This window comes from Schistocerca cancellata, chromosome 2 (genome assembly GCF_023864275.1).
Source record: "Schistocerca cancellata isolate TAMUIC-IGC-003103 chromosome 2, iqSchCanc2.1, whole genome shotgun sequence".
In the NCBI taxonomy this organism is placed as follows: domain Eukaryota; kingdom Metazoa; phylum Arthropoda; class Insecta; order Orthoptera; family Acrididae; genus Schistocerca; species Schistocerca cancellata.
In genome coordinates, this window is record NC_064627.1 from 700,455,864 (window position 1) to 700,479,824 (window position 23,961).

Genomic DNA, 23,961 nt, shown 5'->3' on the forward strand with positions numbered 1-23,961 from the left:
CAAACGGTCATTGCTGACAGCGGCACATGAAGCCTGTGACTGTGAGGTTAGCTACGCTTACGGTCAATGAAAAAGTCAGAGTCACCTTCAGTTATCCAACCAGTGGCTTTAATCAATGTGATGTCATGAATTTTAATGGGTTCAGTCAGTTCTACCTTTAAGGCCCCAGAGCTCACTTTCGCTATTAGATTTTTTGAACATATGACATGTAAGTATTGATAAGTCAAAACGTTTTGTACAGTATTTATTTCGTAACCAATGTACAAAAGATAGCCACAGAAACAATTCACTTTAGACACGTGTATTAATTTTTGCCAACCAACATCTCGATGGCATTCACAAAAATTAAAAGTATTGCAGGTCTACACAACCCGCCACATTCAGTTCACTCTGAAGTGACACTTATCATCTCTCTAAAATATACTTTTGGAAAATGTAAAGTGTCACATAGCTCTCAGTGTGCGTGCGTGGTTCGAAGAGCACTACGATGGGTTTACCGTACTTTCCCGCTCCCTCTCCGCAGATTAAAACCCAATCGAGTATCTGCGGAGCCTCGTGATAGGGCTGTTCACGCCATGGATCCTCAACTGTGAAACCCAGCGCAGCTGGCCAAAGCATTGGAGTCGGTGCGGCTCCACATCCCTGCTGGTACCTCCCAGACCATCACTCACTCTTTTCCTTCACGTCCGCGCTGCAAAAGGTGGGTTATTCACGCTTTTGACAGGTGATGAAGAAAATCACCAAAAGATGTCCTCTCGTCTGGAAACTAACGACAGTATCCTTTTCGGAAATGTTAGATGGATCGTATGCGGCTGATGAAATAGTTGCCTACGCAGGGGACTTCTTCATTGTGGCGTCTGGTGACTCCGGAGCTAAGCTAATAATGCCGGAGAGAGCTAATAATGCACTATCGTGAATAGAGCAGTGTATGGGGGCAACAAATTAAAAACTGCTACATAAAAAGTACCATCTTCTGTTTAAGGGTAGTCTCCCTGTTAGAAGGTAATCATATGCTTAGGTTGCACAGCATTTCAACTACAAGAAATACCGTATGCAGCCACGACAAAGAAAGTTTCGACGCATATAGCCACAGTTTCGCAGAAAGCAGTCAAAATTATGCACATGGTTTATCGTTAGCAAAATAATGCTCGACGTTGTTCTTGTGTATCATTACCCTATCTTCACTGCAGTAATCAGCACTGGAGTGTCTGTATGGCCACATAAGCTACGATTGAAAGGCTGCAGGACCATACTTACTCGAGCGCAACGAAGTGTACTCCTTAGACTCTGAGATCATTCAGCATTACATCGGCTGGAATCGTTTTTGTGTTCTTGGTATTTGATTGCCACAGCGAGAAGACATAAACAGGTTTTATAAAATTACACGTTCCAGAATAATGGGCAAAGAGGTTCTAAAACTCTGCAAGGCGAACGAGCAGCAGTGTGAGGGGACGACCATACAAAATGTAGAAGAGTGCATGGTATATTTGCTGATATCGGTGAAACATTAAAACTGAAACAAATTGAACAGACAATAAACGCTTTCACAACCGGCCTGTTAAATGTGGGAAGATACACCAGCAACCAAGAAGTAACAAAATGTTTCATAGGCCACCGCTATACACCCGGACGATTCACCAGGAACTGAAACATCTTAATCCAAGTCAGGGTATGGTACATCACATCAGTGACCCTCGTCGTTAGTCACAACACTTCTTTAAAATAGGGAAACGAAACTCAGAAGTATGTGACAGTTGACAGTTTTGGACTTCCGAAGACGTAGGATTAGTTTGTTCTCTTATGGCAGATATTTGGGAGAAAGTTCCTTCCAAGATTTCTGTAACATTATAACAAACCCCCTCCCCCCATGATCCATGGACCTTGCCGTTGGTGGGGAGGCTCTCGTGCCTCAGCGATACAGATAGCCGTACCGTATGTGCAACCAAGACGGAGGGTTATCTGTTGAGAGGCCAGACAAACGTGTGGTTCCTGAAGTAGTTGCAAGGGCAACAGTCTAGATGATTGACTGATCTGGCCTTGTAAAAATAATCAAAACGGCCTTGCTGTGCTGGTACTGCGAACAGCTGAAAGCAAGGGGAAACTACGGCCGTAATTTTTCCCGAGGGCATGCAGCTTTACTGTATGGATAAATGATGACGGCGTCCTCTTGGGTAAAATATTCCGGAGGTAAAATAGTCCCCCATTCGGATCTCCGGGCGGGGACTACTCAAGAGGATGTCGTTATCAGGAGAAAGAAAACTGACGTTCTACGGATCGGAGCGTGGAATGTCAGATCACTTAATCGGGCAGGTAGGTTAGAAAATTTAAAAAGGGAAATGGATAGGTTAAAGTTAGATATAGTGGGAATTAGTGAAGTTCGGTGGCAGGAGGAACAAGACTTCTGGTCAGGTGACTACAGGGTTATAAACACAAAATCAAATAGGCATAATGCAGGAGTAGGTTTAATAATTAATAGGAAAATAGGAATCCGGGTAAGCTGCTACAAATAGCATAGTGAACGCATTATTGTGGCCAAGATAGATACGAAGCCCACACCTACTACAGTAGTACAAGTTTATATGCCAACTAGCTCTGCAGATGACGAAGAAATTGAAGAAATGTATGATGAAATAAAATAAATTAATCAGATAGTGAAGGGTGACGAAAATTTAATAGTCATGGGTGACTAGAATTCGGTAGTAGGAAAAGGGAGAGAAGGAAACGTAATAGGTGAATATGGATTGGGGCTAAGAAATGAAAGAGGAAGCCGCCTGGCAGAATTTTGCACAGAACACAACTTAATCATAGCTAACACTTGGTTTAAGAATCATGAAAGAAGGTTCTATACATGGAAGAACCCTGGAGATACTAAAAGGCATCAGATAAATTATATAATGGTAAGACAGAGATTTAGGAACCAGGTTTTAAACTGTAAGACATTTCCAGGGGCAGATGTGGACTCTGACCACAATCTATTGGTTATGACCTGTAGATTAAAACTGAAGAAACTGCAAAAAGGTAGGAACTTAAGGAGATGGGACCTGGATAAACTGAAAGAACCAGAGGTTGTACAGAGTTTCAAGGAGAGCATAAGGGAACAATTGACAGGAATTGGGAAAGAAATACAGTAGAAGAAGAATGGGTAGCTTTGAGGGATGAAGCAGTGAAGGCAGCAGAGGATCAACTAGGTAAAAAGAAGAGGGCTAGTAGAAATCCTTGGGTAACAGAAGAAATATTGAATTTAATTGATGAAAGGAGAAAATATAAAAATGCAGTAAATGAAGGAGACAAAAAGGAATACAAACGTCTCAAAAATGAGATCGACAGGAAGTGCAAAATGGCTAAGCAGGGATGGATAGAGGACAAATGTAAAGATGTAGAGGCTTATCTCACTAGGGGTAAGATAGATACTGCCTACAGGAAAATTAAAGAGACCTTTGGAGATAAGAGAACCACTTGTATGAACATCGAGAGCTCAGATGGAAACCCAGTACTAAGCAAAGAAGGGAAAGCAGAAAGGTGGAAGGAGTATATAGAGGGTCTATACAACGGCGTTGTACTTGAGGACAATATTATGGAAATGGACGAGGATGTAGATGAAGATGAAATGGGAGATACGCTACTGCGTGAAGAGTTTGACAGAGCACTGAAAGACCTGAGTCGAAACAAGGCCGCCGGAGTAGACAACATTCCATTGGAACTACTGACGGCCTTGGGAGAGCCACTCCTGACAAAACTCTACCATCTGGTGAGCAAGATGTATGAGACAGGCGAAATACCCTCAGACTTCAAGAAGAATATAGTAATTCCAATCCCAAAGAAAGCAGGCGTTGACAGATGTGAAAATTACCGAACTATCAGTTTAATAAGTCACAGCTACAAAATACTAACGCGAATTCTTTACAGACGAATGGAAAATCTGGTAGAAGCCGACCTCGGTGAAGATCAGTTTGGATTCCGTAGAAATTTTTGAACACGAGAGGCAATATTGACCTTACGACTTATCTTAGAAGAAAGATTAAGGAAAGGCAAACCTACGTTTCCAGCATTTGTAGACTTAGAGAAAGCTTTTGACAACGTTGACTGGAATACTCTCTTTCAAATTCTGAAGTTGGCAGGGGTAAAATACAGGGAGCGAAAGGCTATTTACAATTTGTACAGAAACCAAATGGCAGTTACAAGAGTCCAGGGTCAGTTGTTGGGAAGGGAGTAAGACAGGGTTGTAGCCGCTCCCCGATGTTATTCAATCTGTATATTGAGCAAGCAGTAAAGGAAACAAAAGAAAAATTCGGAGTAGGTATTAAAATCCATGGAGAAGAAATAAAAACTTTAAGGTTCGCCGATGACATTGTAATTCTGTCAGAGACAGCAAATGACTTGGAAGAGCAGTTGTATGGAATGGACAGTGTCTTGAAAGGAGGATATAAGATGAACATCAACAAAAGCAAAACGAGGATAATGGAATGTAGTCGAATTAAGTCGGGTGATGCTGAGGGAATTAGATTAGGAAATGAGACACTTAAAGTAGTAAAGGTGTTTTGCTATTTGGGGAGCAAAATAACTGATGATCGTCGAAGTAGAGAGGATATAAAATGTAGACTGGCAATGGCAAGGAAAGCGTTTCTGAAGAAGAGAAATTTGTTAACATCGAGTATAGATTTAAGTGTCAGGAAGTCGTTTCTGAAAGTATTTGTATGGAGTGTAGCCATGTATGGAAGTGAAACATGGACGATAAATAGTTTGAACAATAAGAGAATATAAGGTTTCGAAATGTGGTGCTACAGAAGAATGCTGAAGATTAGATGGGTAGATCACATAACTAATGAGGAAGTATTGAATAGGATTGGGGAGAAGAGAACTTTGTGGCACAGCTTGACCAGAAGAAGGGGTCGGTTGTTAGGACATGTTCTGAGGCCTCAAGGGATCACCAATTTAGTATTGGAGGGCAGCGTGGAGGGTAAAAATCGTAGAGGGAGACCAAGAGATGAATACACTAAGCAGATTCAGAAGGATGTAGGTTGCAGTAAGGACTGGGAGATGAAGAAGCTTGCACAGGATAGAGTAGCATGGAGAGCTTCATCAAACCAGTCTCAGGACTGAAGACCACCACAACAACAACAACATCATAACAAACACAGAATTATGTTCATCATTGAACACAGCTACACAGGGCTTCCAAAACAGAAATTCTTGCTCGACTCTTTCCGGCAATATATATTACTTTATATTAAATATCACCAGCACGTAATTTTATAGTGTTATATAAGCAGTGTGTAATATTTAGTAAGTGCGGTCTAAGGCGCTGCACTCATGGACTGTACGGCTCGTCCCGACGGAGGTTCGAGTCCTCCCTCGGGTATGGGTGTGTTGTTTGTCCTTAGGATAATTTAGGTTAAGTAGTGTGTAAGCTTAGGGACTGATGACCTTAGTAGTTAAGTCCCATAAGATTTCACACACATTTGAACATTTTCTACTATTTAGTAGAGAAGTAATAACGTACGGACTTGCAAAGACTCTAGCAGCGCTGAGACATGTTATAGGAGGAGGATAACGTGTAGAACAGATATAGTGTAGTTTAGGATGCGCGACTGGGGATTGGCAAGCCTCCAAGTCTTTTCAAGATAACCATGGAATCCTGAAAGTCTGTACAAGGGAAGGAAACAGTGGTATTATATCGCGTTATTGCCATCATGTACTTCCGTGCTGTTTTGTCCATTGTGTGGATTCGTTAATATACAATAATAAATGAGCAAAGGATAATAGACTACACGATAAGAGACTGTTTTGCTACAGCTAATGGTCATTTGTCCCTGAAAAAAATTGAAATTTACTACCATCCAAAATGAATACTAGGGACATGGCAATCTAATGGATTAACTTCAGTGTGATTTGCGGAAACAGCTGCATGCTTGAACACGTTACTAGCCTGTGTGCTTCATGTCGGCAATGTATGACTGCCATACATGGCTAACAGAACGAGGGGCCTTCAGTAAGTAACGCAACAAACTTTTTCCTCGGACAGTTTAGGTTGTTGTGGGTTTTGGGAAAAGTGAAATATTCCCTTTTCAGACCCTATGGTCTCATGAAGTTTTGAAAGGGTGACGTCGGTGTACATAACCTTCAAAATGGCGTCTATAACGGAGGTGCGTCTGAAGTAGAGAGCTGTCACTGAGTTTCTCTTGGCGGGAAACCAGAGCATTGCAAATGTTCATCGGCGCTTGCAGAATGTCTGCAGAGAGCTGATACTGAACAAAAGTACTGCGAATCCGTGGTGACCACTCGTCCACCAGTTGGTGTACTCAAAAAGTATGTGCCCAATGAGTCTGTCGCCGCTTTCTTGTCAAACATCGTCACACGCCATGAAACATTATTTCATCGCTTCCAACCGGAAGCAAAATGGCAATTCTTGGAGTGGCGCTATACCAACTCCCCTCCAAAGAAAAATTTCAAAGCAGCACCCTCAGCCAGTTATCTCATAGCGGTGGCCTTCTGGGACTCTGAAGGGGTTATTGTGTTTGATGTCATCTGTTATGGGCTACGATCAACTCTGAAGTGTATTCCACTACCCTCAGGAATGTGAAGAAACGACTTCAGCGTGTTCGTCTCCTCAAAAATGCAAACAGCCTTCTCCCTCTCCATGACAACGCATGATGTCTCACAAGTCTGTGCACCCGAGAGCACCTCACAAAACTTCATTGGGCAGTTCCTCCTCGTCCACCCTACAGCCCGGATCCCGCACCTTGTAGCTTCCATGTGTTTGGTCTAATGAAAGACGTACTCTGCGGGAAGCAGTACATGGATGATGGTGATGTTACTGATGCAGCAAGTCACTGGGTCTAACGTCGACCAGTAGAGTGGTACCATGAGGCATACAGGCCCTCCCAGTAAGATGGCGTAAGGCCGTCGCATTGAACGTAGATTATACAGAAAAATAGGACTTTGTAACCAAAAGAATGGGGAATGATATATGTACAAATTCGTACACAACAGAGAGGGAAGGTGAGCCACCGAGTGATACAGCAACTTTTGTCGTAAGAAACCTGGAGAGGAGCAGAAATGATTAGCGAACAAGTAAACACAGTAAAGACAAGATTTACTTAACTTGCATTTATCCAAGTGTACGAAGACTTATTATAAATAATGCAACAAGAAGTCCATCTATCGATTTCAATGAGGATCTGTGTACTAGGCACGAACGATGGACTTGGAGCTGCAACTAGGTGGCGTCTGCGGCCCATAGAAAAAAAAAAAAAAAAAAAAAAAAAAAAAAAAAAAAAAAAAAATGGCTCTGTGCACTATGGGACTTAACTGCTACGGTCATCAGTCCCCTAGAACTTAGAACTACTTAAACCTAACTAACCTAAGGACAGCACACAACTCCCAGCCATCACGAGGCAGAGAAAATCCCTGACCCCGCCGGGAATGGAACCCGGGAACCCAGGCGTGGGAAGCGAGAACGCTACCGCACGACCACGAGATGCAGACGGCCCATAGCAAAGAGTGCAAGTGGGGGCATGTGGCACCTGCTGACCGTCCTGTCTCGTGATGGAGGAGGGCGCACATAGACCGGAGACGACGGAGATGTGGCTCGGAAGGCGTGCACCATCGTCTCCGCCAGATCCTGTGAGGCCACTATGGGCGTCTATTGGAAGCTGGCAATTCCGTTACCAACTTAAAGACACCCCTGGGGTAAAAATACCGATTACGCTTTTTCGACTCCATAATGACGTAACCGAAAATGATGATGCAAGAAATTCTGCGTTAAAAACAAACGTACAAAACAGCGTTTCTACAGTGTGAAAACCTCAGTTTCATCCTGTTCACTCGTTCACATGAGGAGTATAGACATTCTGTTAACAGTCAGAGACTATTCTAGACATGTGCTCGAACGAACTTCGTTCCCAATTCTGAGTGACTGACAAATGTACGAAAGCTGTTCCGTGGGAAAGTCACAAGAATACTAAAAGACACCGTTGCTTTTACATGAAATTATCAAGACATATTAGTGGAAATGTTGTACTGGAGCATTACCAGGTTGGTTTAAAATAGGTATAGATCAAACAGCGAGCGAGTGAAATGCGAGTGTATGGCGGGAATGGAATCTGTAATTTACAGACTCAGCTTTTCGAGCTATAGCGCACGGACTGACTCCCCATGTAATAGCTGTGAATAATGCCAATAACATTTTGTAATCTCAGTGTAATATACCAGCAACATTTATCAAATATGAGAAAGAGCTATTTGCAGAATACCCATTTCAGGAGGCTCATATGTGCCATTGGAAATGTTAGTAAACATTTTTGGAAAAACAATGAGACATACTGTGCAGTGATACTAGACTGAATAGCCAAAGAAATTGGTATAGGCATGTGTATTCAAATACAGAGATATGTGCACAGGCAGAATACGGCGCAGCGGGCGGCAATGCCTATATAAGACAATAAGTGTCTGCCGCAGTTGTTCGGTTGCTGTTGCTGCAATGGCAGATTATCAAGATTTAATTGAGTATGAACGTGGTGTTATAGTCGGCGCACGAGCGATGGCACACAGCATATCCGAGGTAGCGATGGAGTGGGGATTTTCCCGTACGACCATTTCACGAGTGTATCGTTAATATCAGGAATCCGGTAAAACATCAGATCTCCGACGTCACTGCGGCAGGAAAAAGATCCTGCAAGAACGGGAGCAACAAGGACTGAAGAGAATAGTTCAACGTGACAGAAGTGCAACCCTTCCGAAAACTGCTGAAGATTTCAATGCTGGGCCATCAATAAGTGTCAGCGTGCGACCCATTCAATGAAAAGTAATCGATATGGGCTTTCGGAACCGAAGGCCCAATCGCTTACCCTTGATGACTGCATAACACAGCTTTACGCCTCGCCCGGGGCCGTTAACACCTACATTGGACTGTTGATGACTGGAAACATGTTGCCGGTCGGGCTGGTCGGACGAGTCTCGTTTCAAATTGTATCGAGCGGATGGACGTGTATGGATATTGAGATAACCTCGTGAATCCATGGACCCTGTATGTAAGCAGGGGACTGTTCAAGCTAGTGGAGGCTCTGTGGTGGTGTGGGAGTGTGCAGTTGGAGTGATATGAAACACCTGATACGTCTAGATACGACCCTGACAGGTGACACGTACGTAAGCGCCCAGTCTGATCACCTGCATCCATGCATGTCCCTTGTGCTTTCCGACGAACTTGGGAAATTCCAGAATTGCTTCAGAGTGGCTCCAGGAACATTCTTCCGAGTTTAAACACTTCCACTGGCCACCAAACTCCCCAGACATGAACACTGGTTCTTCAGTTTAGACAGATTCAGTAAGATAAAAATGATCTTCAGCTCACATTTAAGGTAGACCCACCAATTTAAGGACGTTAACATACATTAAGGCTATATAGTATATGGAAAAGACTTTTTAATTGCTGACTTGTTCCACGAATCACATTTAACCAGTTAAGTAACAATACCTATGTTCAGTGATGAATTATTCATAGTATAGAGCGGAGTATAGAAAATTTCATTTGCTGTTACAATATTTTAGTTGTTGCGTGTTGCCCCTGGTAGCTGAGTGGTCAGCGTGACAGACTGTTAATCCTAAGGGTCCGGGTTCGATTCCTGGCTGGATCGGAGATTTTATCCGCTCACGGACCGGGTGTTGTGTTATTCTGGTCACCATCATTTCATCCCCCTCGACATGCAAGTCGCCAAAGTGGCGTCAAATCGAAAGACTTGCAACCGGCGAAAGGTCTACCCGACGGGAGGCCCTAGTCGAACGATATTTACATTTTATTACTTGATGCCTGAGTTGTAATATTCTGTTTAAAACTTCGGTCACAACTACTCCTTTGCTTGACGCCGCAGGTGCTCCCTTACCAGTAGGTTACGACGTAATCGGAGCCGCTGGTGATGACCTGCGCTATGAGCAGCAGGGCGACCACGGAGAGCAGCGGGCCCACGCCCCCGGCAGCCCCGTAGTACTGCCAGATGGTCGACCACCTGAACTCCGCGTCCAACACCTTCTCGCTGTTGTCCTGCTCAGCCGGATCTCTGTGTAGCTTTCCAGTCTCTTCAGCAATCACATTCTGCACGAAAGAGGAAACAGTCATATTGTTCAGAAGCAGACATTCAACGTCTCACCTTACATGCGTGAAATTTTAAATGGTAAACATATTGACTACTAAGCCATAAAATGGGTGACGATTCTAGATTTTTTTTACCAAGAATACGCTGCGTTGATTGTGAGAAGTGAAAATTTTTTGGCTGTTCAGAACTTCGATCCACTCCAATAAATTCACTGAATAGGATGTATAGCCAAAACTCTCTAAAGTATCGTTTCTTCTGTTAGTTATAGTCCTACAGTTCAGTACATCTACATCACACAATGCAAATCACCTAACAGTGTGTCGCGGAGGGTACTTCTGGTACCACTAACCGTTCCTCCCTCCCTAACCCACTCGCGTGGAAAGAATGATTGCATATAAGCCTCTCAATTAGCTCTTATTTCTCAAGATTTGTTTTCGCGGTAGTTTCGCGAGATGTATGTGGGTGGAAGCAATATAGTATCTCTCTCTTCCCGGAAAGTGTTCTGTCGAAATTTCAACAGCATTCATATGGCTTGTGATTATGGTATAATCATGCTATCATTTCATGCCCACAAGACTCCTCGTCTGTAGGCACTATACAGAACTTTCTTTAAAACACTGAGAACGGGTAGGAAGAAGTGCCATCTTCATTTCCACATTCATACCCTGACAGTCTTATAAAACAAGGTAACATTGCAGAACTTCTGGGAAATGCATACCCCAGATCTGTTTGTATGGCCATAGACTAAACGGTTTTAAGGCAACAAGCTTGTAACCATACGACAGAAATGTCTTCTAAGAGAGGAGCTTGTAACTTCTACTATACATGCCGTTGATCAAACAGACCAAGAATTTGCTCGTGGAACTGAAGCAACAACGCGAAAAGCTGGACGTTTGCCTAACGTTGCAACACCACTCAACGATCAGTCTGGTCCTTCTACAGTGTCTCAAGACCGTGGACCAGGAAAACAACATTGCAACAGTTGACGAAATTAAAGGTCAACAGATTAAGTCTTACTTGAACACCTTATATCCTGTGTCGTGTACAACAAAAGCTATCAAAAAAATTAGGAAACGACCTAAATCAACAATGGAGTCAACTTCAAGTACTTACAGCAAGGAAATAGAAGCCAAAGAAAAGTCCAGTCAAACGACGAAATCTGTGCACAAACCCATAACAAGGAGACAGACGAATGAAAATTTTAACAAGAATAAAACATAAACGACTGCGTGAACTGGTTATGTCAACCTTACGAGGGAGATCGAGAAGAAATGTTTCACTGTATGAAATATAAAGTTTGGATACATAACCTATGCTCTGGCGTGGAAAGTAAAATTAAGAATTATATCTGAGATATCTTTGTTCAAACTAACTGATTTTTAAATACCAATTTAAGCAATTTAATTTGTTAATAATTTATATTTTGTTTCCTACACATAATTTCGTTACGTGTAACTACGAAAGTAACGTTAATCTGTACTTTGTACTTACCTATTGTTACCTATGACGTAGGCTGTAGCAGGTATGCGTTAGGAAACCAAAAGCCTTAATCGTAACGAAGAGTAAGATGGAAAGGTGGAAAACTTATTTTGAGAAGATAATTTTGTATTTTTGTGGAAGTTGGCAGATAGATTAAAAAATAAAGATACAGTGTACAGGAAATACATTTATCATTTCAATTACTCTTCCAAATACAGTAATTCTCCTTTAAGGGGTACAACTTGAGCAACCTTCCCCTACAACAGTTAGTAAATATAACAGCTGAGAAATATCGTATTTTGTAACATATTCAGCCTTAAGCGTTTGGCACACACCACATTGCAGATGTGCAGTGCATAATGAATGTGCATATATCACAACACCCCCCCTCCACCCCACCGCCCCACCCGCCCCCCCACCCCGCCCCACCATGAGCAATGGACCTTGCCGTTGGAGGGGAGGCTTGCGTGCCTCAACGATACAGGGTAGCCGTACCGTAGGTACAACCACAATGCAGGGGTATCTGTTGAGAAGCGAGACTAACATGTGGTTCCTGAAGAGGGACAGCAGTCTTTTCACTAGTTGCAGGGGCAGCAGTCTGGATGATTGACTGATCTGGCCTTGTAACACTAACCAAAACGGCCTTGCTGTGTTGGTACTGCGAACGGCTGAAAGCAAGGGGAAACTACAGCCCTAATTTTTACCGAGGGCATGCAGTTTTACTGTATGGTTAAATGATGATGGCGTCCTCTTGGTTAAAATATTCCAGAGGTAAAATAGTCCCCCATTCGGATCTCCGGGCGGGGACTACTCAGGAGGAAGTCGTTATCAGGAGAAACAAAACTGGCGTTCTACGGATCGGAGCGTGGAATGTCAGATCACTTAACCGGGCAGGTAGGTTAGAAAATTTAAAAAGGGAAATGGACAGGTTAAAGTTAGATATAGTGGGAATTCGAGAAGTTCGGTGGCAGTAGGAACAAGACTTTTGGTCAGGTGAATACAGCGCTTTAAATACAAAATCAACTAGGGGTAATGCAGGAGTAGGTTTAATAATGAATAAAAAAAATAGGAGTGCGGGTAAGCTACAACAAACAGCATTGTGAAAGCATTATTGTGGCCAAGATAGACACGAAGCCCACGCCTACTACATTATTACAAGTTTATATGCCAACTAGCTCTGCAGATGACGAAGAAATCGATGAAATGTATGATGAGATAAAAGATATTATTCAGATAGTGAAGGGAGATGAAAATTTAATAGTCATGGGTGACTGGAATTCGATAGTAGGAGAAGGGAGAGAAGTAAACATAGCAGGTGAATATGAATTGGGGCTAAGAATTTTGCACAGAGCATAACTTAATCATAGGTAACACTTGGTTCAAGAATCATGAAAGAAGGTTGTATACATGGAAGAACCCTGGAGATACTAGAAGGTTTCAGACAGATTATATAATGGTAAGACAGAGATTTAGGAGCCAGGTTTTAAATTGTAAGACGTTTCCAGGGGCAGATGTTTACTCTGACCACAATCTATTGGTTATGAACTGTAGAGTAAATCCGAAGAAACTACAAAAGGGTGGGAATTTAAGGAGATGGGACCTGGATAAACTGAAAGAAACAGATGCTGTAGAAAGCTTCAGGGAGAGCATAAGGGAACAATTGACAGGATTGGGGGGAAGAAATACAATAGAAGAAGAATGGGTATCTCTGAGAGATGAAATAATGAAGGCAGCAGAGGTCAAGTAGGTAAAGAGACGAGGGCTATTAGGAATCCTTGGGTAACAGAAGAGATAATGAATTTAATTGATGAAAAGATAAAATACAAGAATGCAGTAAATGAAGCAGGAATATAAATGTCTTCAAAATGAGATCGACAGGAAGTGCAAAATGGCTAAGCAGGGATGGCTAGAGGACAAATGTAAGGATGTAGAGGCTTATCTCGCTAGGGGTAAGATAGATACTGCCTACAGGAAAATTAAAGAGACCTTTGGAGAAAAGAGAACCACTTGTATGAATATTAAGAGCTCAGATGGTAACCAGTTGTAAGCAAAGAAGGGAAAGCAGAATGGTGGAAGGAATACATAGAGGGTCTGTACAAGGGCGATGTATTTGAGGGCAAAATTATGGAAATGGAAGAGGATGTAGATGACGATGAAATAGGAGATAGGATACTGCGTGAAGATTTTGACACAGCACTGAAAGACCTGAGTCGAAACAAGGCCTCGGGAATAGACAACATTCAATTAGAACTACTGACAGCCTTGGGAGAGCCAGTCCTGACAAAACTCTACCATGTGGTGAGGAAGATGTATGAGTCAGGCGAAACTCCCTGAGACTTCAAGAAGAATATAATCATTCCAATCCCAAGGAAAGCTGGTGTTGACAGATGTGAAAATTACCGAACTATCAGTTTAATAAGTCACAGCTGCAAAATACTAACGCGAAATCTTTACAGACGAATGGAAAAACTGATAGAAGCCGACCCCAGGGACCATCAGTTTGGCCTGCCGGAGTGACCGAGCGGTTCTAGGCGCTACAGTCTGGAACCGCGCGACCGCTACGGTCGCAAGTTCGAATCGTGCCTCGGGCATGGATGTGTATGATGTCCTTAGGTTAGTTAGGTTTAAGTAGTTCTAAGTTCTAGGGGACTGATGACCTCAGAAGTTAAGTCCCATAGTGCTCAGAGCCATTTCAACCATTTGAACCATTTGAACATGAGTTTTGATTCTGTAGAAATGTTGGAACACGTGAGGCAATACTGACCCTACGACTTATCTTAGAAGAAAGATTAAGAAAGGCAAATCTACGTTTCTAGTATTTGTAGACTTAGAGATAGCTTTTGACAATGTTGATTGGAATACTCTCTTTCAAATTCTGAAGGTGGCAGAGGTAAAAAACAGGGAGCGAAAGGCTATTTACAATTTGTACAGAAACCAAATGGCAGTTATAAAAGTCGAGGGACATGAAAGGGAAGCAGTGGTTGGGAAGAGAGTGTGACAGGGTTGTAGCCTCTCCCCGATGCTATTCTATCTGTATATTGAGCAAGCAGTAAAGGAAACAAAAGGAAAGTTCGGAGTAGGTATTAAAATCCATGGAGAAGTAATAAAAACTTTGAGGTTCGCCGATGACATTGTAATTCTGTCAGAGACAGCAAAGGAGTTGGAAGAGCAGTTGAACGGAATGGACAGTGTCTTGAAAGGAGAGTATAAGATGAACACCAACAAAAGCAAAACGAGGATAATGGAATGTAGTCGAATTAAGTCGGGTGATATTGAGGGAATTAGATTAGGAAATGAGATACTTAAAGTAGTAAAGGAGTTTTGCTATTTGGGGAGCAAAATAACTGATGATGGTCGAAATAGAGAGGATATAAAATGTAGACTGGCAATGGCAGGGAAAGCATTTCTGAGGAAGAAAAATTTGTTAACATCGAGTACAGATTTAAACGTCAGGAAGTCGTTTCTGAAAATATTTGTATGGAGTGTAGCCATGTATGGAAGTGAAACATGGACGATAAATAGTTTGGACGAGAAGAGAATAGAAGATTTCGAAATGTGGTGCTACAGAAGATTGCTGAAGATTAGATGGGTAGATCACATAACTAATGAGGAAGTTCTGAATAGAAATGGGGAGAAGAGGAGTTCGTGGCACAACTTGACCAGAGGTAGGGGTCGGTTGGTAGGACCTGTTCTGAGGCATCAAAGGATGACCAATTTAGTATTGGAGGGCAGCGTGGAGGGTAAAAATCGTAGAGGGAGACCAAGAGATGAATACACTAAGCAGATTCAGAAGGATGTAGGCTGCAGTAGATACTGGGAGATGCACAGGATAGAGTAGCATGGAGAGCTGCATCAAATCAGTCTCAGGACTGAAGACCACAACAATAACAACAACATATCCCAACATGAATTTCAAAGATTTGTCCATTCTCGGGAGAACATGTTATGTCGCTTGTGTGAGTGCCACTGCGTGTTTCCTATTGAGGGCTACGGTGCCCAGGACAAGACCAAGCAGTTCGTCTCATGTATTCAGCTTTCAGTCGTACACCTCATACTTCATCCAACCCCATGAATATAAGTTGGCGTAAGTACAATGAAGAGATCCCAAAGGGAGTTCAACAGGGTTCAATTTTGCATCCACTCCTATTCCTTATAAAGTTTTTCTACCTTAGAAACTATTCGAAATAGGGCATTTGTTCATGTGTAGTTTATTATTATTATTATTTTCAAACTAGAGTTTGTGTCATATATCTGAATAACGACCATTCCTCCTGGAACACCCTGTATACACGAATGGAGGTCCATTTTATGTATTTTCCCCATCGCTGTGAAGTATGTCAGGTTTATCAAGGGCTTATAAGAACATGCCAATGGCCGTTCCTGGTATTCTGCGTCGAGTGGTCATGCTGTGTGGTCATTGTATGCCAGAGTGGCACTCAGATATCTTGCATGCTGGAGAGCAGTTGGCATGGCTTAGAACATGTAGGGTAATAGGTTTTGGGTGGCAAATGACCACACGAATGGTTAAACTTTTATTTGTATTTAGAATGAAACTTGGAATATGAGAAACAGTGGGAACTAACATTTTGCAAATGTTAGGCTATGAGCAGCGATAAACTCTGAATTATTTGGGTTACAGTTTTGGAATTGTTACTGGTTAGCCTATTTATATTTATTGATAATTACGCACGTTTAGGGACGTTAACCGCTACATTGAACTTTATATATTTGTGAACTGGCGCTTATTTTGTGTACCATTTAGCGGGATGGGACTGAAGTTTAGTTAGTATTTGGTTGAACTTGATGCCACTTAAATACGTAAACACACAATTTACTGAAACTGATTATTTTCGTTATTTTATTTCATGCTTATATGCATATTTGTAGTACCACCATTTTAAATACTTACGTGTTTTTTTACTCACTTTGTTCAATCTCAATCCTTTGGTGGCACCTACACTCAATTACTTGAAAAAAATTTCAGCCTTTATAAATAATAATGTATTTATTTCAACTTGCCAAATCTTGGACTGCAGGATCAGAAGTTAAAAAAAAATACTCCAGCTAATTCAACTGTTGAACATAAAATAAGATGGTATGTGTTTGGATCATAAGACAATATAGAGCTAATTTTTGAAATTGAGTGGTGCATTTGCCCATCTGAGTATGTGTAAAGTATATTATTAACATATTAACATCACAAATGGTTGATCATTCGATATTTAACCCTAACACTACCAACGCATTTACCATAATGCGTGTTACCAAATGGAGGGGGGGGGTGGATACTTTATGCTGAACACAAAAGAAATTTGCTAGTAGTAAAAGAATGATGTTACTGTTGTTGACTTACATTGAAAACATACTTTTTAAATACATACAACATAAGCAGGATCCAGAAGCTGAAAATATCTTTTAGCACACTCTTAGCATATCAACAAACTTTCAGTAATGTGTGATACCAATGAGGGAGCGGTGTTTTACGGGTAATTTAAAAAATGAAAGGCAAAATTTGTTAACTGTTTTTGATTTTACTCACAACATTTTGTTTAAGGAGATAGTGATGTGTAAGTGTAACCTGACATGTAAGTGTAACCTGAAAATATTGAATACAACCTTCATTGGACAAAGTGACATATACCACTAAGACTTAAATTTTTGGGTTAAGTTTAACTGAAAACTTTAAAACATATTCAATCTGGTAGAAGAATTCATTAAAAACAATAAATATTTTCAAAATATTAAATTATAACATAACTATCTAGATTACAATATTTTCGAATTTTCGAGTGGTGGGCACAAAGTACCCCAACCCCTTGGTATTATGAGGGATAATCATCAGTAGTAATGTAGTAAGTATAGTCGGAATTGCTTTTTCCTTTCTGCATATTCAGTGGTAGAGAGATCACTGGGCGTTCTGGCTCAGAAGTTACTGATATCGGCATCAGCATTCCCATAATTCCATCCTGCCCCTTCCCCTGTGACCAATGACGTTATGTATGTCCACTGACGTCATCATTCTCTCAGCCAAATGTGTTGGGAGCAAGAGTGCTGATATTTCAGCCAATGAATTGCAAATTCAGCCCCCCTTCCTTTGCACAATTTTACTTTTTATAACTTGATTGCACGAGTGCAGTCATTTTAGGTCTACTGTGTTAAACCGACGAGATGGTTGCATTGAGCCAACAAGAATTTTAACGAGTCTATTTGTTGTAAACATCTATCAGAGAAATGTGCTCACGGCTTTCTGCATCAAGAGAAGAAAGGCATGATAATGGAGGTGTATATTATTGTAGATAAGAGGAAAACTGTTCAACAAATAATGGAAAAACAACAGAAGGGTTAGAATTATGCCATATCTGATTGGGTCTGCCAACACGACGTATTACATTTTTCTGGAATTTTTTAAATTCCTTCTAGTCCCCTACCACATAAGAAGCAGTTGTAAGCTGTTAGTCAGTATTTCCCTCATCTCTAAATATTGTTTCTGTTATTATTATTATTATTATTATTACGTCTCATTATTCTTAGGGCTCTGTTGTCATTACTACAGCGCTAGCAGAACTATCTTTGCCTGAACTGCAAATGCAGCCTTCTACAATCCAGTTTATTAAGACCATCAAGCAATCAGGAGGAATATAGGATGGCTATTACCGTAACTTGTAAGGGATCCGTGATCCCACGAACATACATATTAGTACCCGACACCCAGGTCGATAGCAGACAGGTATCGATTGTCGAGTAATGAACGAGGCACTGAGACTAGTGTCGAGTGGAAGGGGTTCTGGGAAGACGGGCAAGAAGCGTGGTCGAGCTGAATACGGTGTCAATGGCGGATGTGCCGAGTGAGGAATAAATTGTAAATTCGCTGGAGTGTGACAAATGAGCGCGTCCCCCTGATCGTCGTGGGGTGGACCCTCATCGATACCGATTCGCGAGTAATATGAAACCAAAAGTGACAAGTGCCGAATTACGTGTTTCGCGTCAACCGCGTCGGCCAGCAACAAGCGTGACGAAGTACCTAAAATCAGCAACCAATAACAGATATAACCGTAATCAAACGTATAAGGCGAAGGTAGCAACTGCCTTAGAATTTGTGTGTCAATAGAAAATACATATCAGTTTGTAATCGCAACCTTTATGGTCTTTAATAATAGAGAAACTTTCATTCATTAACTATTCCGTCTCAAAACAACCGCACTCTGTTCAAATACCCCAGAAACCACAGCAGAAAAATCGATGGTCTTTCGTCCATTAAGCACACGGCCATATATTCATAATAATTAACAGTTTGGAGGCTTCAGTAAGTCACACAAAACCCCATAAAGGTAATAACTGGGGCGTTTCAAAAGCTGTGGTTAAGTTATGCTCTGTGCAAAATTCTATCAGGCGGCTTCCTCTTTCATTCCTTACTCCCATTCCATATTCACCTACTACGTTTCCTTCTCTTCCTTTTCCTACTCTCGAGTTCCAGTCACCCATGACTATTAAATTTTCGTCTCCCTTCACTATATGAATAATTTCCTTTATCTCATCATACATTTCATCAATCTCTTCGTCATCTGCGGAGCTAGTTGGCATATAAACTTGTAGTGCTGTGGTAGGCGTGGGCTTCGTATCTATCTTAGCCATAATAATCCGTTCACTATGCTGTTTGTAGTAGCTTACCCGCATTCCTATTTTCCTATTCATTATTAAACCTACTCCTGCATTACCCCTATTTGATTTTGTATTTATAACCCTGTATTCACCCAACCAGAAATCTTGTTCCTCCTGCCACCGAACTTCACTAATTCCCACTATATCTAACTTTAACCTATCCATTTCCCTTTTCAAATTTTCTAACCTACCTGCCCGATTAAGGGCTCGGACATTCCACGCTCCGATCCGTAGAACGCCAGTTTTCATTCTCCTGTTAACAATGTCCTCGTGAGTAGTCCCCGCTCGGAGATCCGAATGGGGGACTATTTTACCTCCGGAATATTTTACCCAAGAGGACGCCATCATCATTTAACCATACAGTAAATCTGCATGCCCTCGGGAAAAATTAGGGCTGTAGTTTCCCCTTGCTTTCAGCCGTTCGCAGTACTAGCACAGCAAGGCCGTTTTGGTTAGTGTTACAAGGCCAGATCACTCAATCATCCAGACTGTTGCCCTGCAACTACTGAAAAGGCTGCTGCCCCTCTTCAGGAACATGTTTGTCTGGCCTCTTAATAGATACCCCTTTGTCTTACTATCTGTATCGCTGAGGCACGCAAGCCTCCCCACGTCCCCACCAACGACAAGGTCCATAGTTCATGTGTGTGTGTGTATGGGGGGGGGGGGTGATGTAATGTACTAAAATGAAATGTGAACCAAATAAAAAGTAAACATTACTGTACATGTGATAACAGAAGTAACATTATGTGTTTTAAATAATAAAGCACCCAAACCACCAGTGCTGTGTCCCAAACCACAGGTGTGACAGAACAGTGAAAAAATTACGCGAATTGTCTAAAAGATCCAGAACAAATTTTTTATTCAAAATGAAGGTCATTGAATGTATATATAAATATTTTCCCAAATAAGTATCTAACATAAAGTCTTATTATTGTGACTGAACTACGAGTGTGAAAGCAGGGATAGAAAAGTACCGAGGGGAACAGGAAAAGTTCACTGTATAGCGTGCACGCCGAGGCTGGACTGGTTCGCGTCCACAGCTATCACTACACTGGCGTGAAAGGGTTAACTGACTTCTTCGACGATGATAAATGGTCATTATGAACGCTAAACAGGAGCTGAATCTACACTCCTGGAAATTGAAATAAGAAAACCGTGAATTCATTGTCCCAGGAAGGGGAAACTTTATTGACACATTCCTGGGGTCAGATACATCACATGATCACACTGACAGAACCACAGGCACATAGACACAGGCAACAGAGCATGCACAATGTCGGCACTAGTACAGTGTATATCCACCTTTCGCAGCAATGCAGGCTGCTATTCTCCCATGGAGACGATCGTAGAGATGCTGGATGTAGTCCTGTGGAACGGCTTGCCATGCCATTTCCACCTGGCGCCTCAGTTGGACCAGCGTTCGTGCTGGACGTGCAAACCGCGTGAGACGACGCTTCATCCAGTCCCAAACATGCTCAATGGGGGACAGATCCGGAGATCTTGCTGGCCAGGGTAGTTGACTTACACCTTCTAGAGCACGTTGGGTGGCACGGGATACATGCGGACGTGCATTGTCCTGTTGGAACAGCAAGTTCCCTTGCCGGTCTAGGAATGGTAGAACGATGGGTTCGATGACGGTTTGGATGTACCGTGCACTATTCAGTGTCCCCTCGACGATCACCAGTGGTGTACGGCCAGTGTAGGAGATCGCTCCCCACACCATGATGCCGGGTGTTGGCCGTGTGTGCCTCGGTCGTATGCAGTCCTGATTGTGGCGCTCACCTGCACGGCGCCAAACACGCATACGACCATCATTGGCACCAAGGCAGAAGCGACTCTCATCGCTGAAGACGACACGTCTCCATTCGTCCCTCCATTCACGCCTGTCGCGACACCACTGGAGGCGGGCTGCACGATGTTGGGGCGTGAGCGGAAGACGGCCTAACGGTGTGCGGGACCGTAGCCCAGCTTCATGGAGACGGTTGCGAATGGTCCTCGCCGATACCCCAGGAGCAACAGTGTCCCTAATTTGCTGGGAAGTGGCGGTGCGGTCCCCTACGGCACTGCGTAGGATCCTACGGTCTTGGCGTGCATCCGTGCGTCGCTGCGGTCCGGTCCCAGGTCGACGGGCACGTGCACCTTCCGCCGACCACTGGCGACAACATCGATGTACTGTGGAGACCTCACGCCCCACGTGTTGAGCAATTCGGCGGTACGTCCACCCGGCCTCCCGCATGCCCACTATACGCCCTCGCTCAAAGTCCGTCAACTGCACATACGGTTCACGTCCACGCTGTCGCGGCATGCTACCAGTGTTAAAGACTGCGATGGAGCTCCGTATGCCACGGCAAACTGGCTGACACTGACGGCGGCGGTGCACAAATGCTGCGCAGCTAGCGCCATTCGACGGCCAACACCGCGGTTCCTGGTGTGTCCGCTGTGCCGTGCGTGTGATCATTGCTTGTACAGCCCTCTCGCAGTGTCCGGAGCAAGTATGGTGGGTCTGACACACCGGTGTCAATGTGTTCTTTTTTCCATTTCCAGGAGTGTAGTTAGAAGTGCTACAGGTAATAACTCATACATTCAAGAAGTGTCAGACAAAGAGAATACAGTTGTGTCGATCAATTGGTGCGGAAAATACCGCATTTATCAGTATTAGCGGAACTCCCGAAGATTTTGTGTACTGCATGCAGGTGCCCAGCTACCTTCCTTCATGCTTGCAGAGCAGTTTTGGAATGGAAGTTCTCTAAATCATCAACGACAAGCTGTAAACCAGCATCACGTGTGAAACTGTTCTGTGCTGTCAGCTGACGCACCCTCCGGAAGAAGGCAGAAGTGCTGCAGAGAAAAAAAGCATTGTCGAAATTTTGGGGAAGTAAGGTGTGGTATCACTGGGTGTGGGGTGGCGGATGGATTTTAATTTAAAAAAAAATATATTGTATTTGTTCGCTCGTCGCCGTCTTTTACGAGAGCCTGAAAACCATTTTTGCGGTCACCCAGAAAGCGATGGAGAACATACAGACCATAGTTTCCAGTCTGCAAGTCCACATTCTTCTTGTGCTCATTGAAAGAAATGCTTCTACACTCTATTTACTCAGCGGTATCAGGAACTATGATAACAAATAAGAGTTATAACTGCTAACGGGTTCATATATTTAATACAATTTCACACGCACCACTTACTAATATTTCTGATAATAATAATAATCCTGGGTCACAGACGAAGGATATCGGCTACATTCAAACACAACAGAAAAATACTCCAACACTGAAACAGACTTCCGCAAACGACAACTGAAGTTCTATGGACACATCATGAGACGGGATGAAAACAAAGAAAATTCTAATGTACTCACAGAAACTAAAAACGACAACAGTCTGGATCAAACAAGTTCAAACTGATTTCAAAAATGCCAACATCACATCCGCAGTCATCACAGAAAAATCTTCAGACAGCGGATCCACTGCAGGGAGGTTGCACCAGAAGAAAAACCTAAAAGATCTACTGGAAAATGGACGGAAGAATGTCGAGCTAAACATAGCGAGAGGATGAAACAATTTTGGAGGGACGAGAAAATGGCAACCACAGATAGTAGTTTGCTTTGTGTGATCCTCTATGGGTCTAACCAATTTAAATAAATAATAATAATGTCTCTATCTTAAACAGCACTATAAGCAGTTCAGAAGCGACCTCTACAGTAAGTCCCCATCAAAGGATCTTTCGCCCGGACTTCTAATAACCAAAATTAATTACTCGCCACAAACGTGGAAAATAATCTCACCACTTAACACGCGGTTTGGATAGCACTACGGGCGGCGCACAAGCAGTTACTTCGGTGAAATCTAAGCGATCCAGGACAGTGTACAGTCCTCAAGAGTTCACTTCCTAATTGTACCGAAAACATGCGTTTAGCAGCAGCCTGGCTGTGACGTCATCCGAGGCAGCGCATAAGCCAGCGTTTGACAGACACGGATCGATGGATAGGTGGGTTCGAAGTCGGTGTCATTGCCTTTCAGGCCATATTTATACATGGACGCAGCGGACGACCGAAGAGAACATTTGCTGTCATCTACTGTATGATCAGGTAGCAGCATCTAAATAGCCTCTTTCTCGGACACATATTATTTAATAAATCTGTTGTGTATCCGTTTACAATCTTCGTAGTTCTTATATGAATAGAGTTAAACTGAGTTTAATTACAGAAAAAGTTTTTTAGCGGGACTGTATTTAAACTGTGCCATCTATAATTTTTTGAGCAGAACGGACAATAGAACATAACACCTGAGCTACAACTTTAAGAGACCTCGTATTGATTGTTATTTACATTAACATCTTGAAGCTTGTTGGAACTTTACCATTTAATGGATGTAATCAAGTGTTATAATTAAAACTTTCTATCATTAATATAACTCATAGTTAATCTACTACAAACAAGAAAAGTTTTGTCCCAAATTTGGTTTTTAGTAAATCAGTTGAAAACTGTTAGAGGTAGCTTAATGGGGTCACATTGTTAATGTTTTAATATCAAACTGAAGTTTCATACCACTTTTCATATATCTAAGTCAAATATTTATCGCCTTCAATTTTTCGTAAAAACACAGATTTTGACCGAAGTATTGCTCCAATGAAGCTGAGACTCGTAACAGTTAATTCTGACATACATTGGCACATCTTGAACAATTTTTCGCTTCCTAGCTTATTCTTTAGTTCCCCTTGTTTCTTTCTTAAAACACT

The 23,961-nt window shown here is 42.4% G+C and overlaps 1 protein-coding gene across 1 annotated transcript in view; it reads right to left on the reverse strand.

Moving 5' to 3' along the window:
* LOC126157769 (ATP-binding cassette sub-family C member 4-like) overlaps positions 1-23,961 on the reverse strand; it is a 275,373-nt gene that overhangs the window by 78,693 nt on the left and 172,719 nt on the right. The window contains exon 13 of the mRNA XM_049916397.1: positions 9,879-10,087. Within this exon, the coding sequence (XP_049772354.1) occupies positions 9,879-10,087 (209 nt within the window). The remainder of the gene's footprint in view (positions 1-9,878; positions 10,088-23,961) is intronic.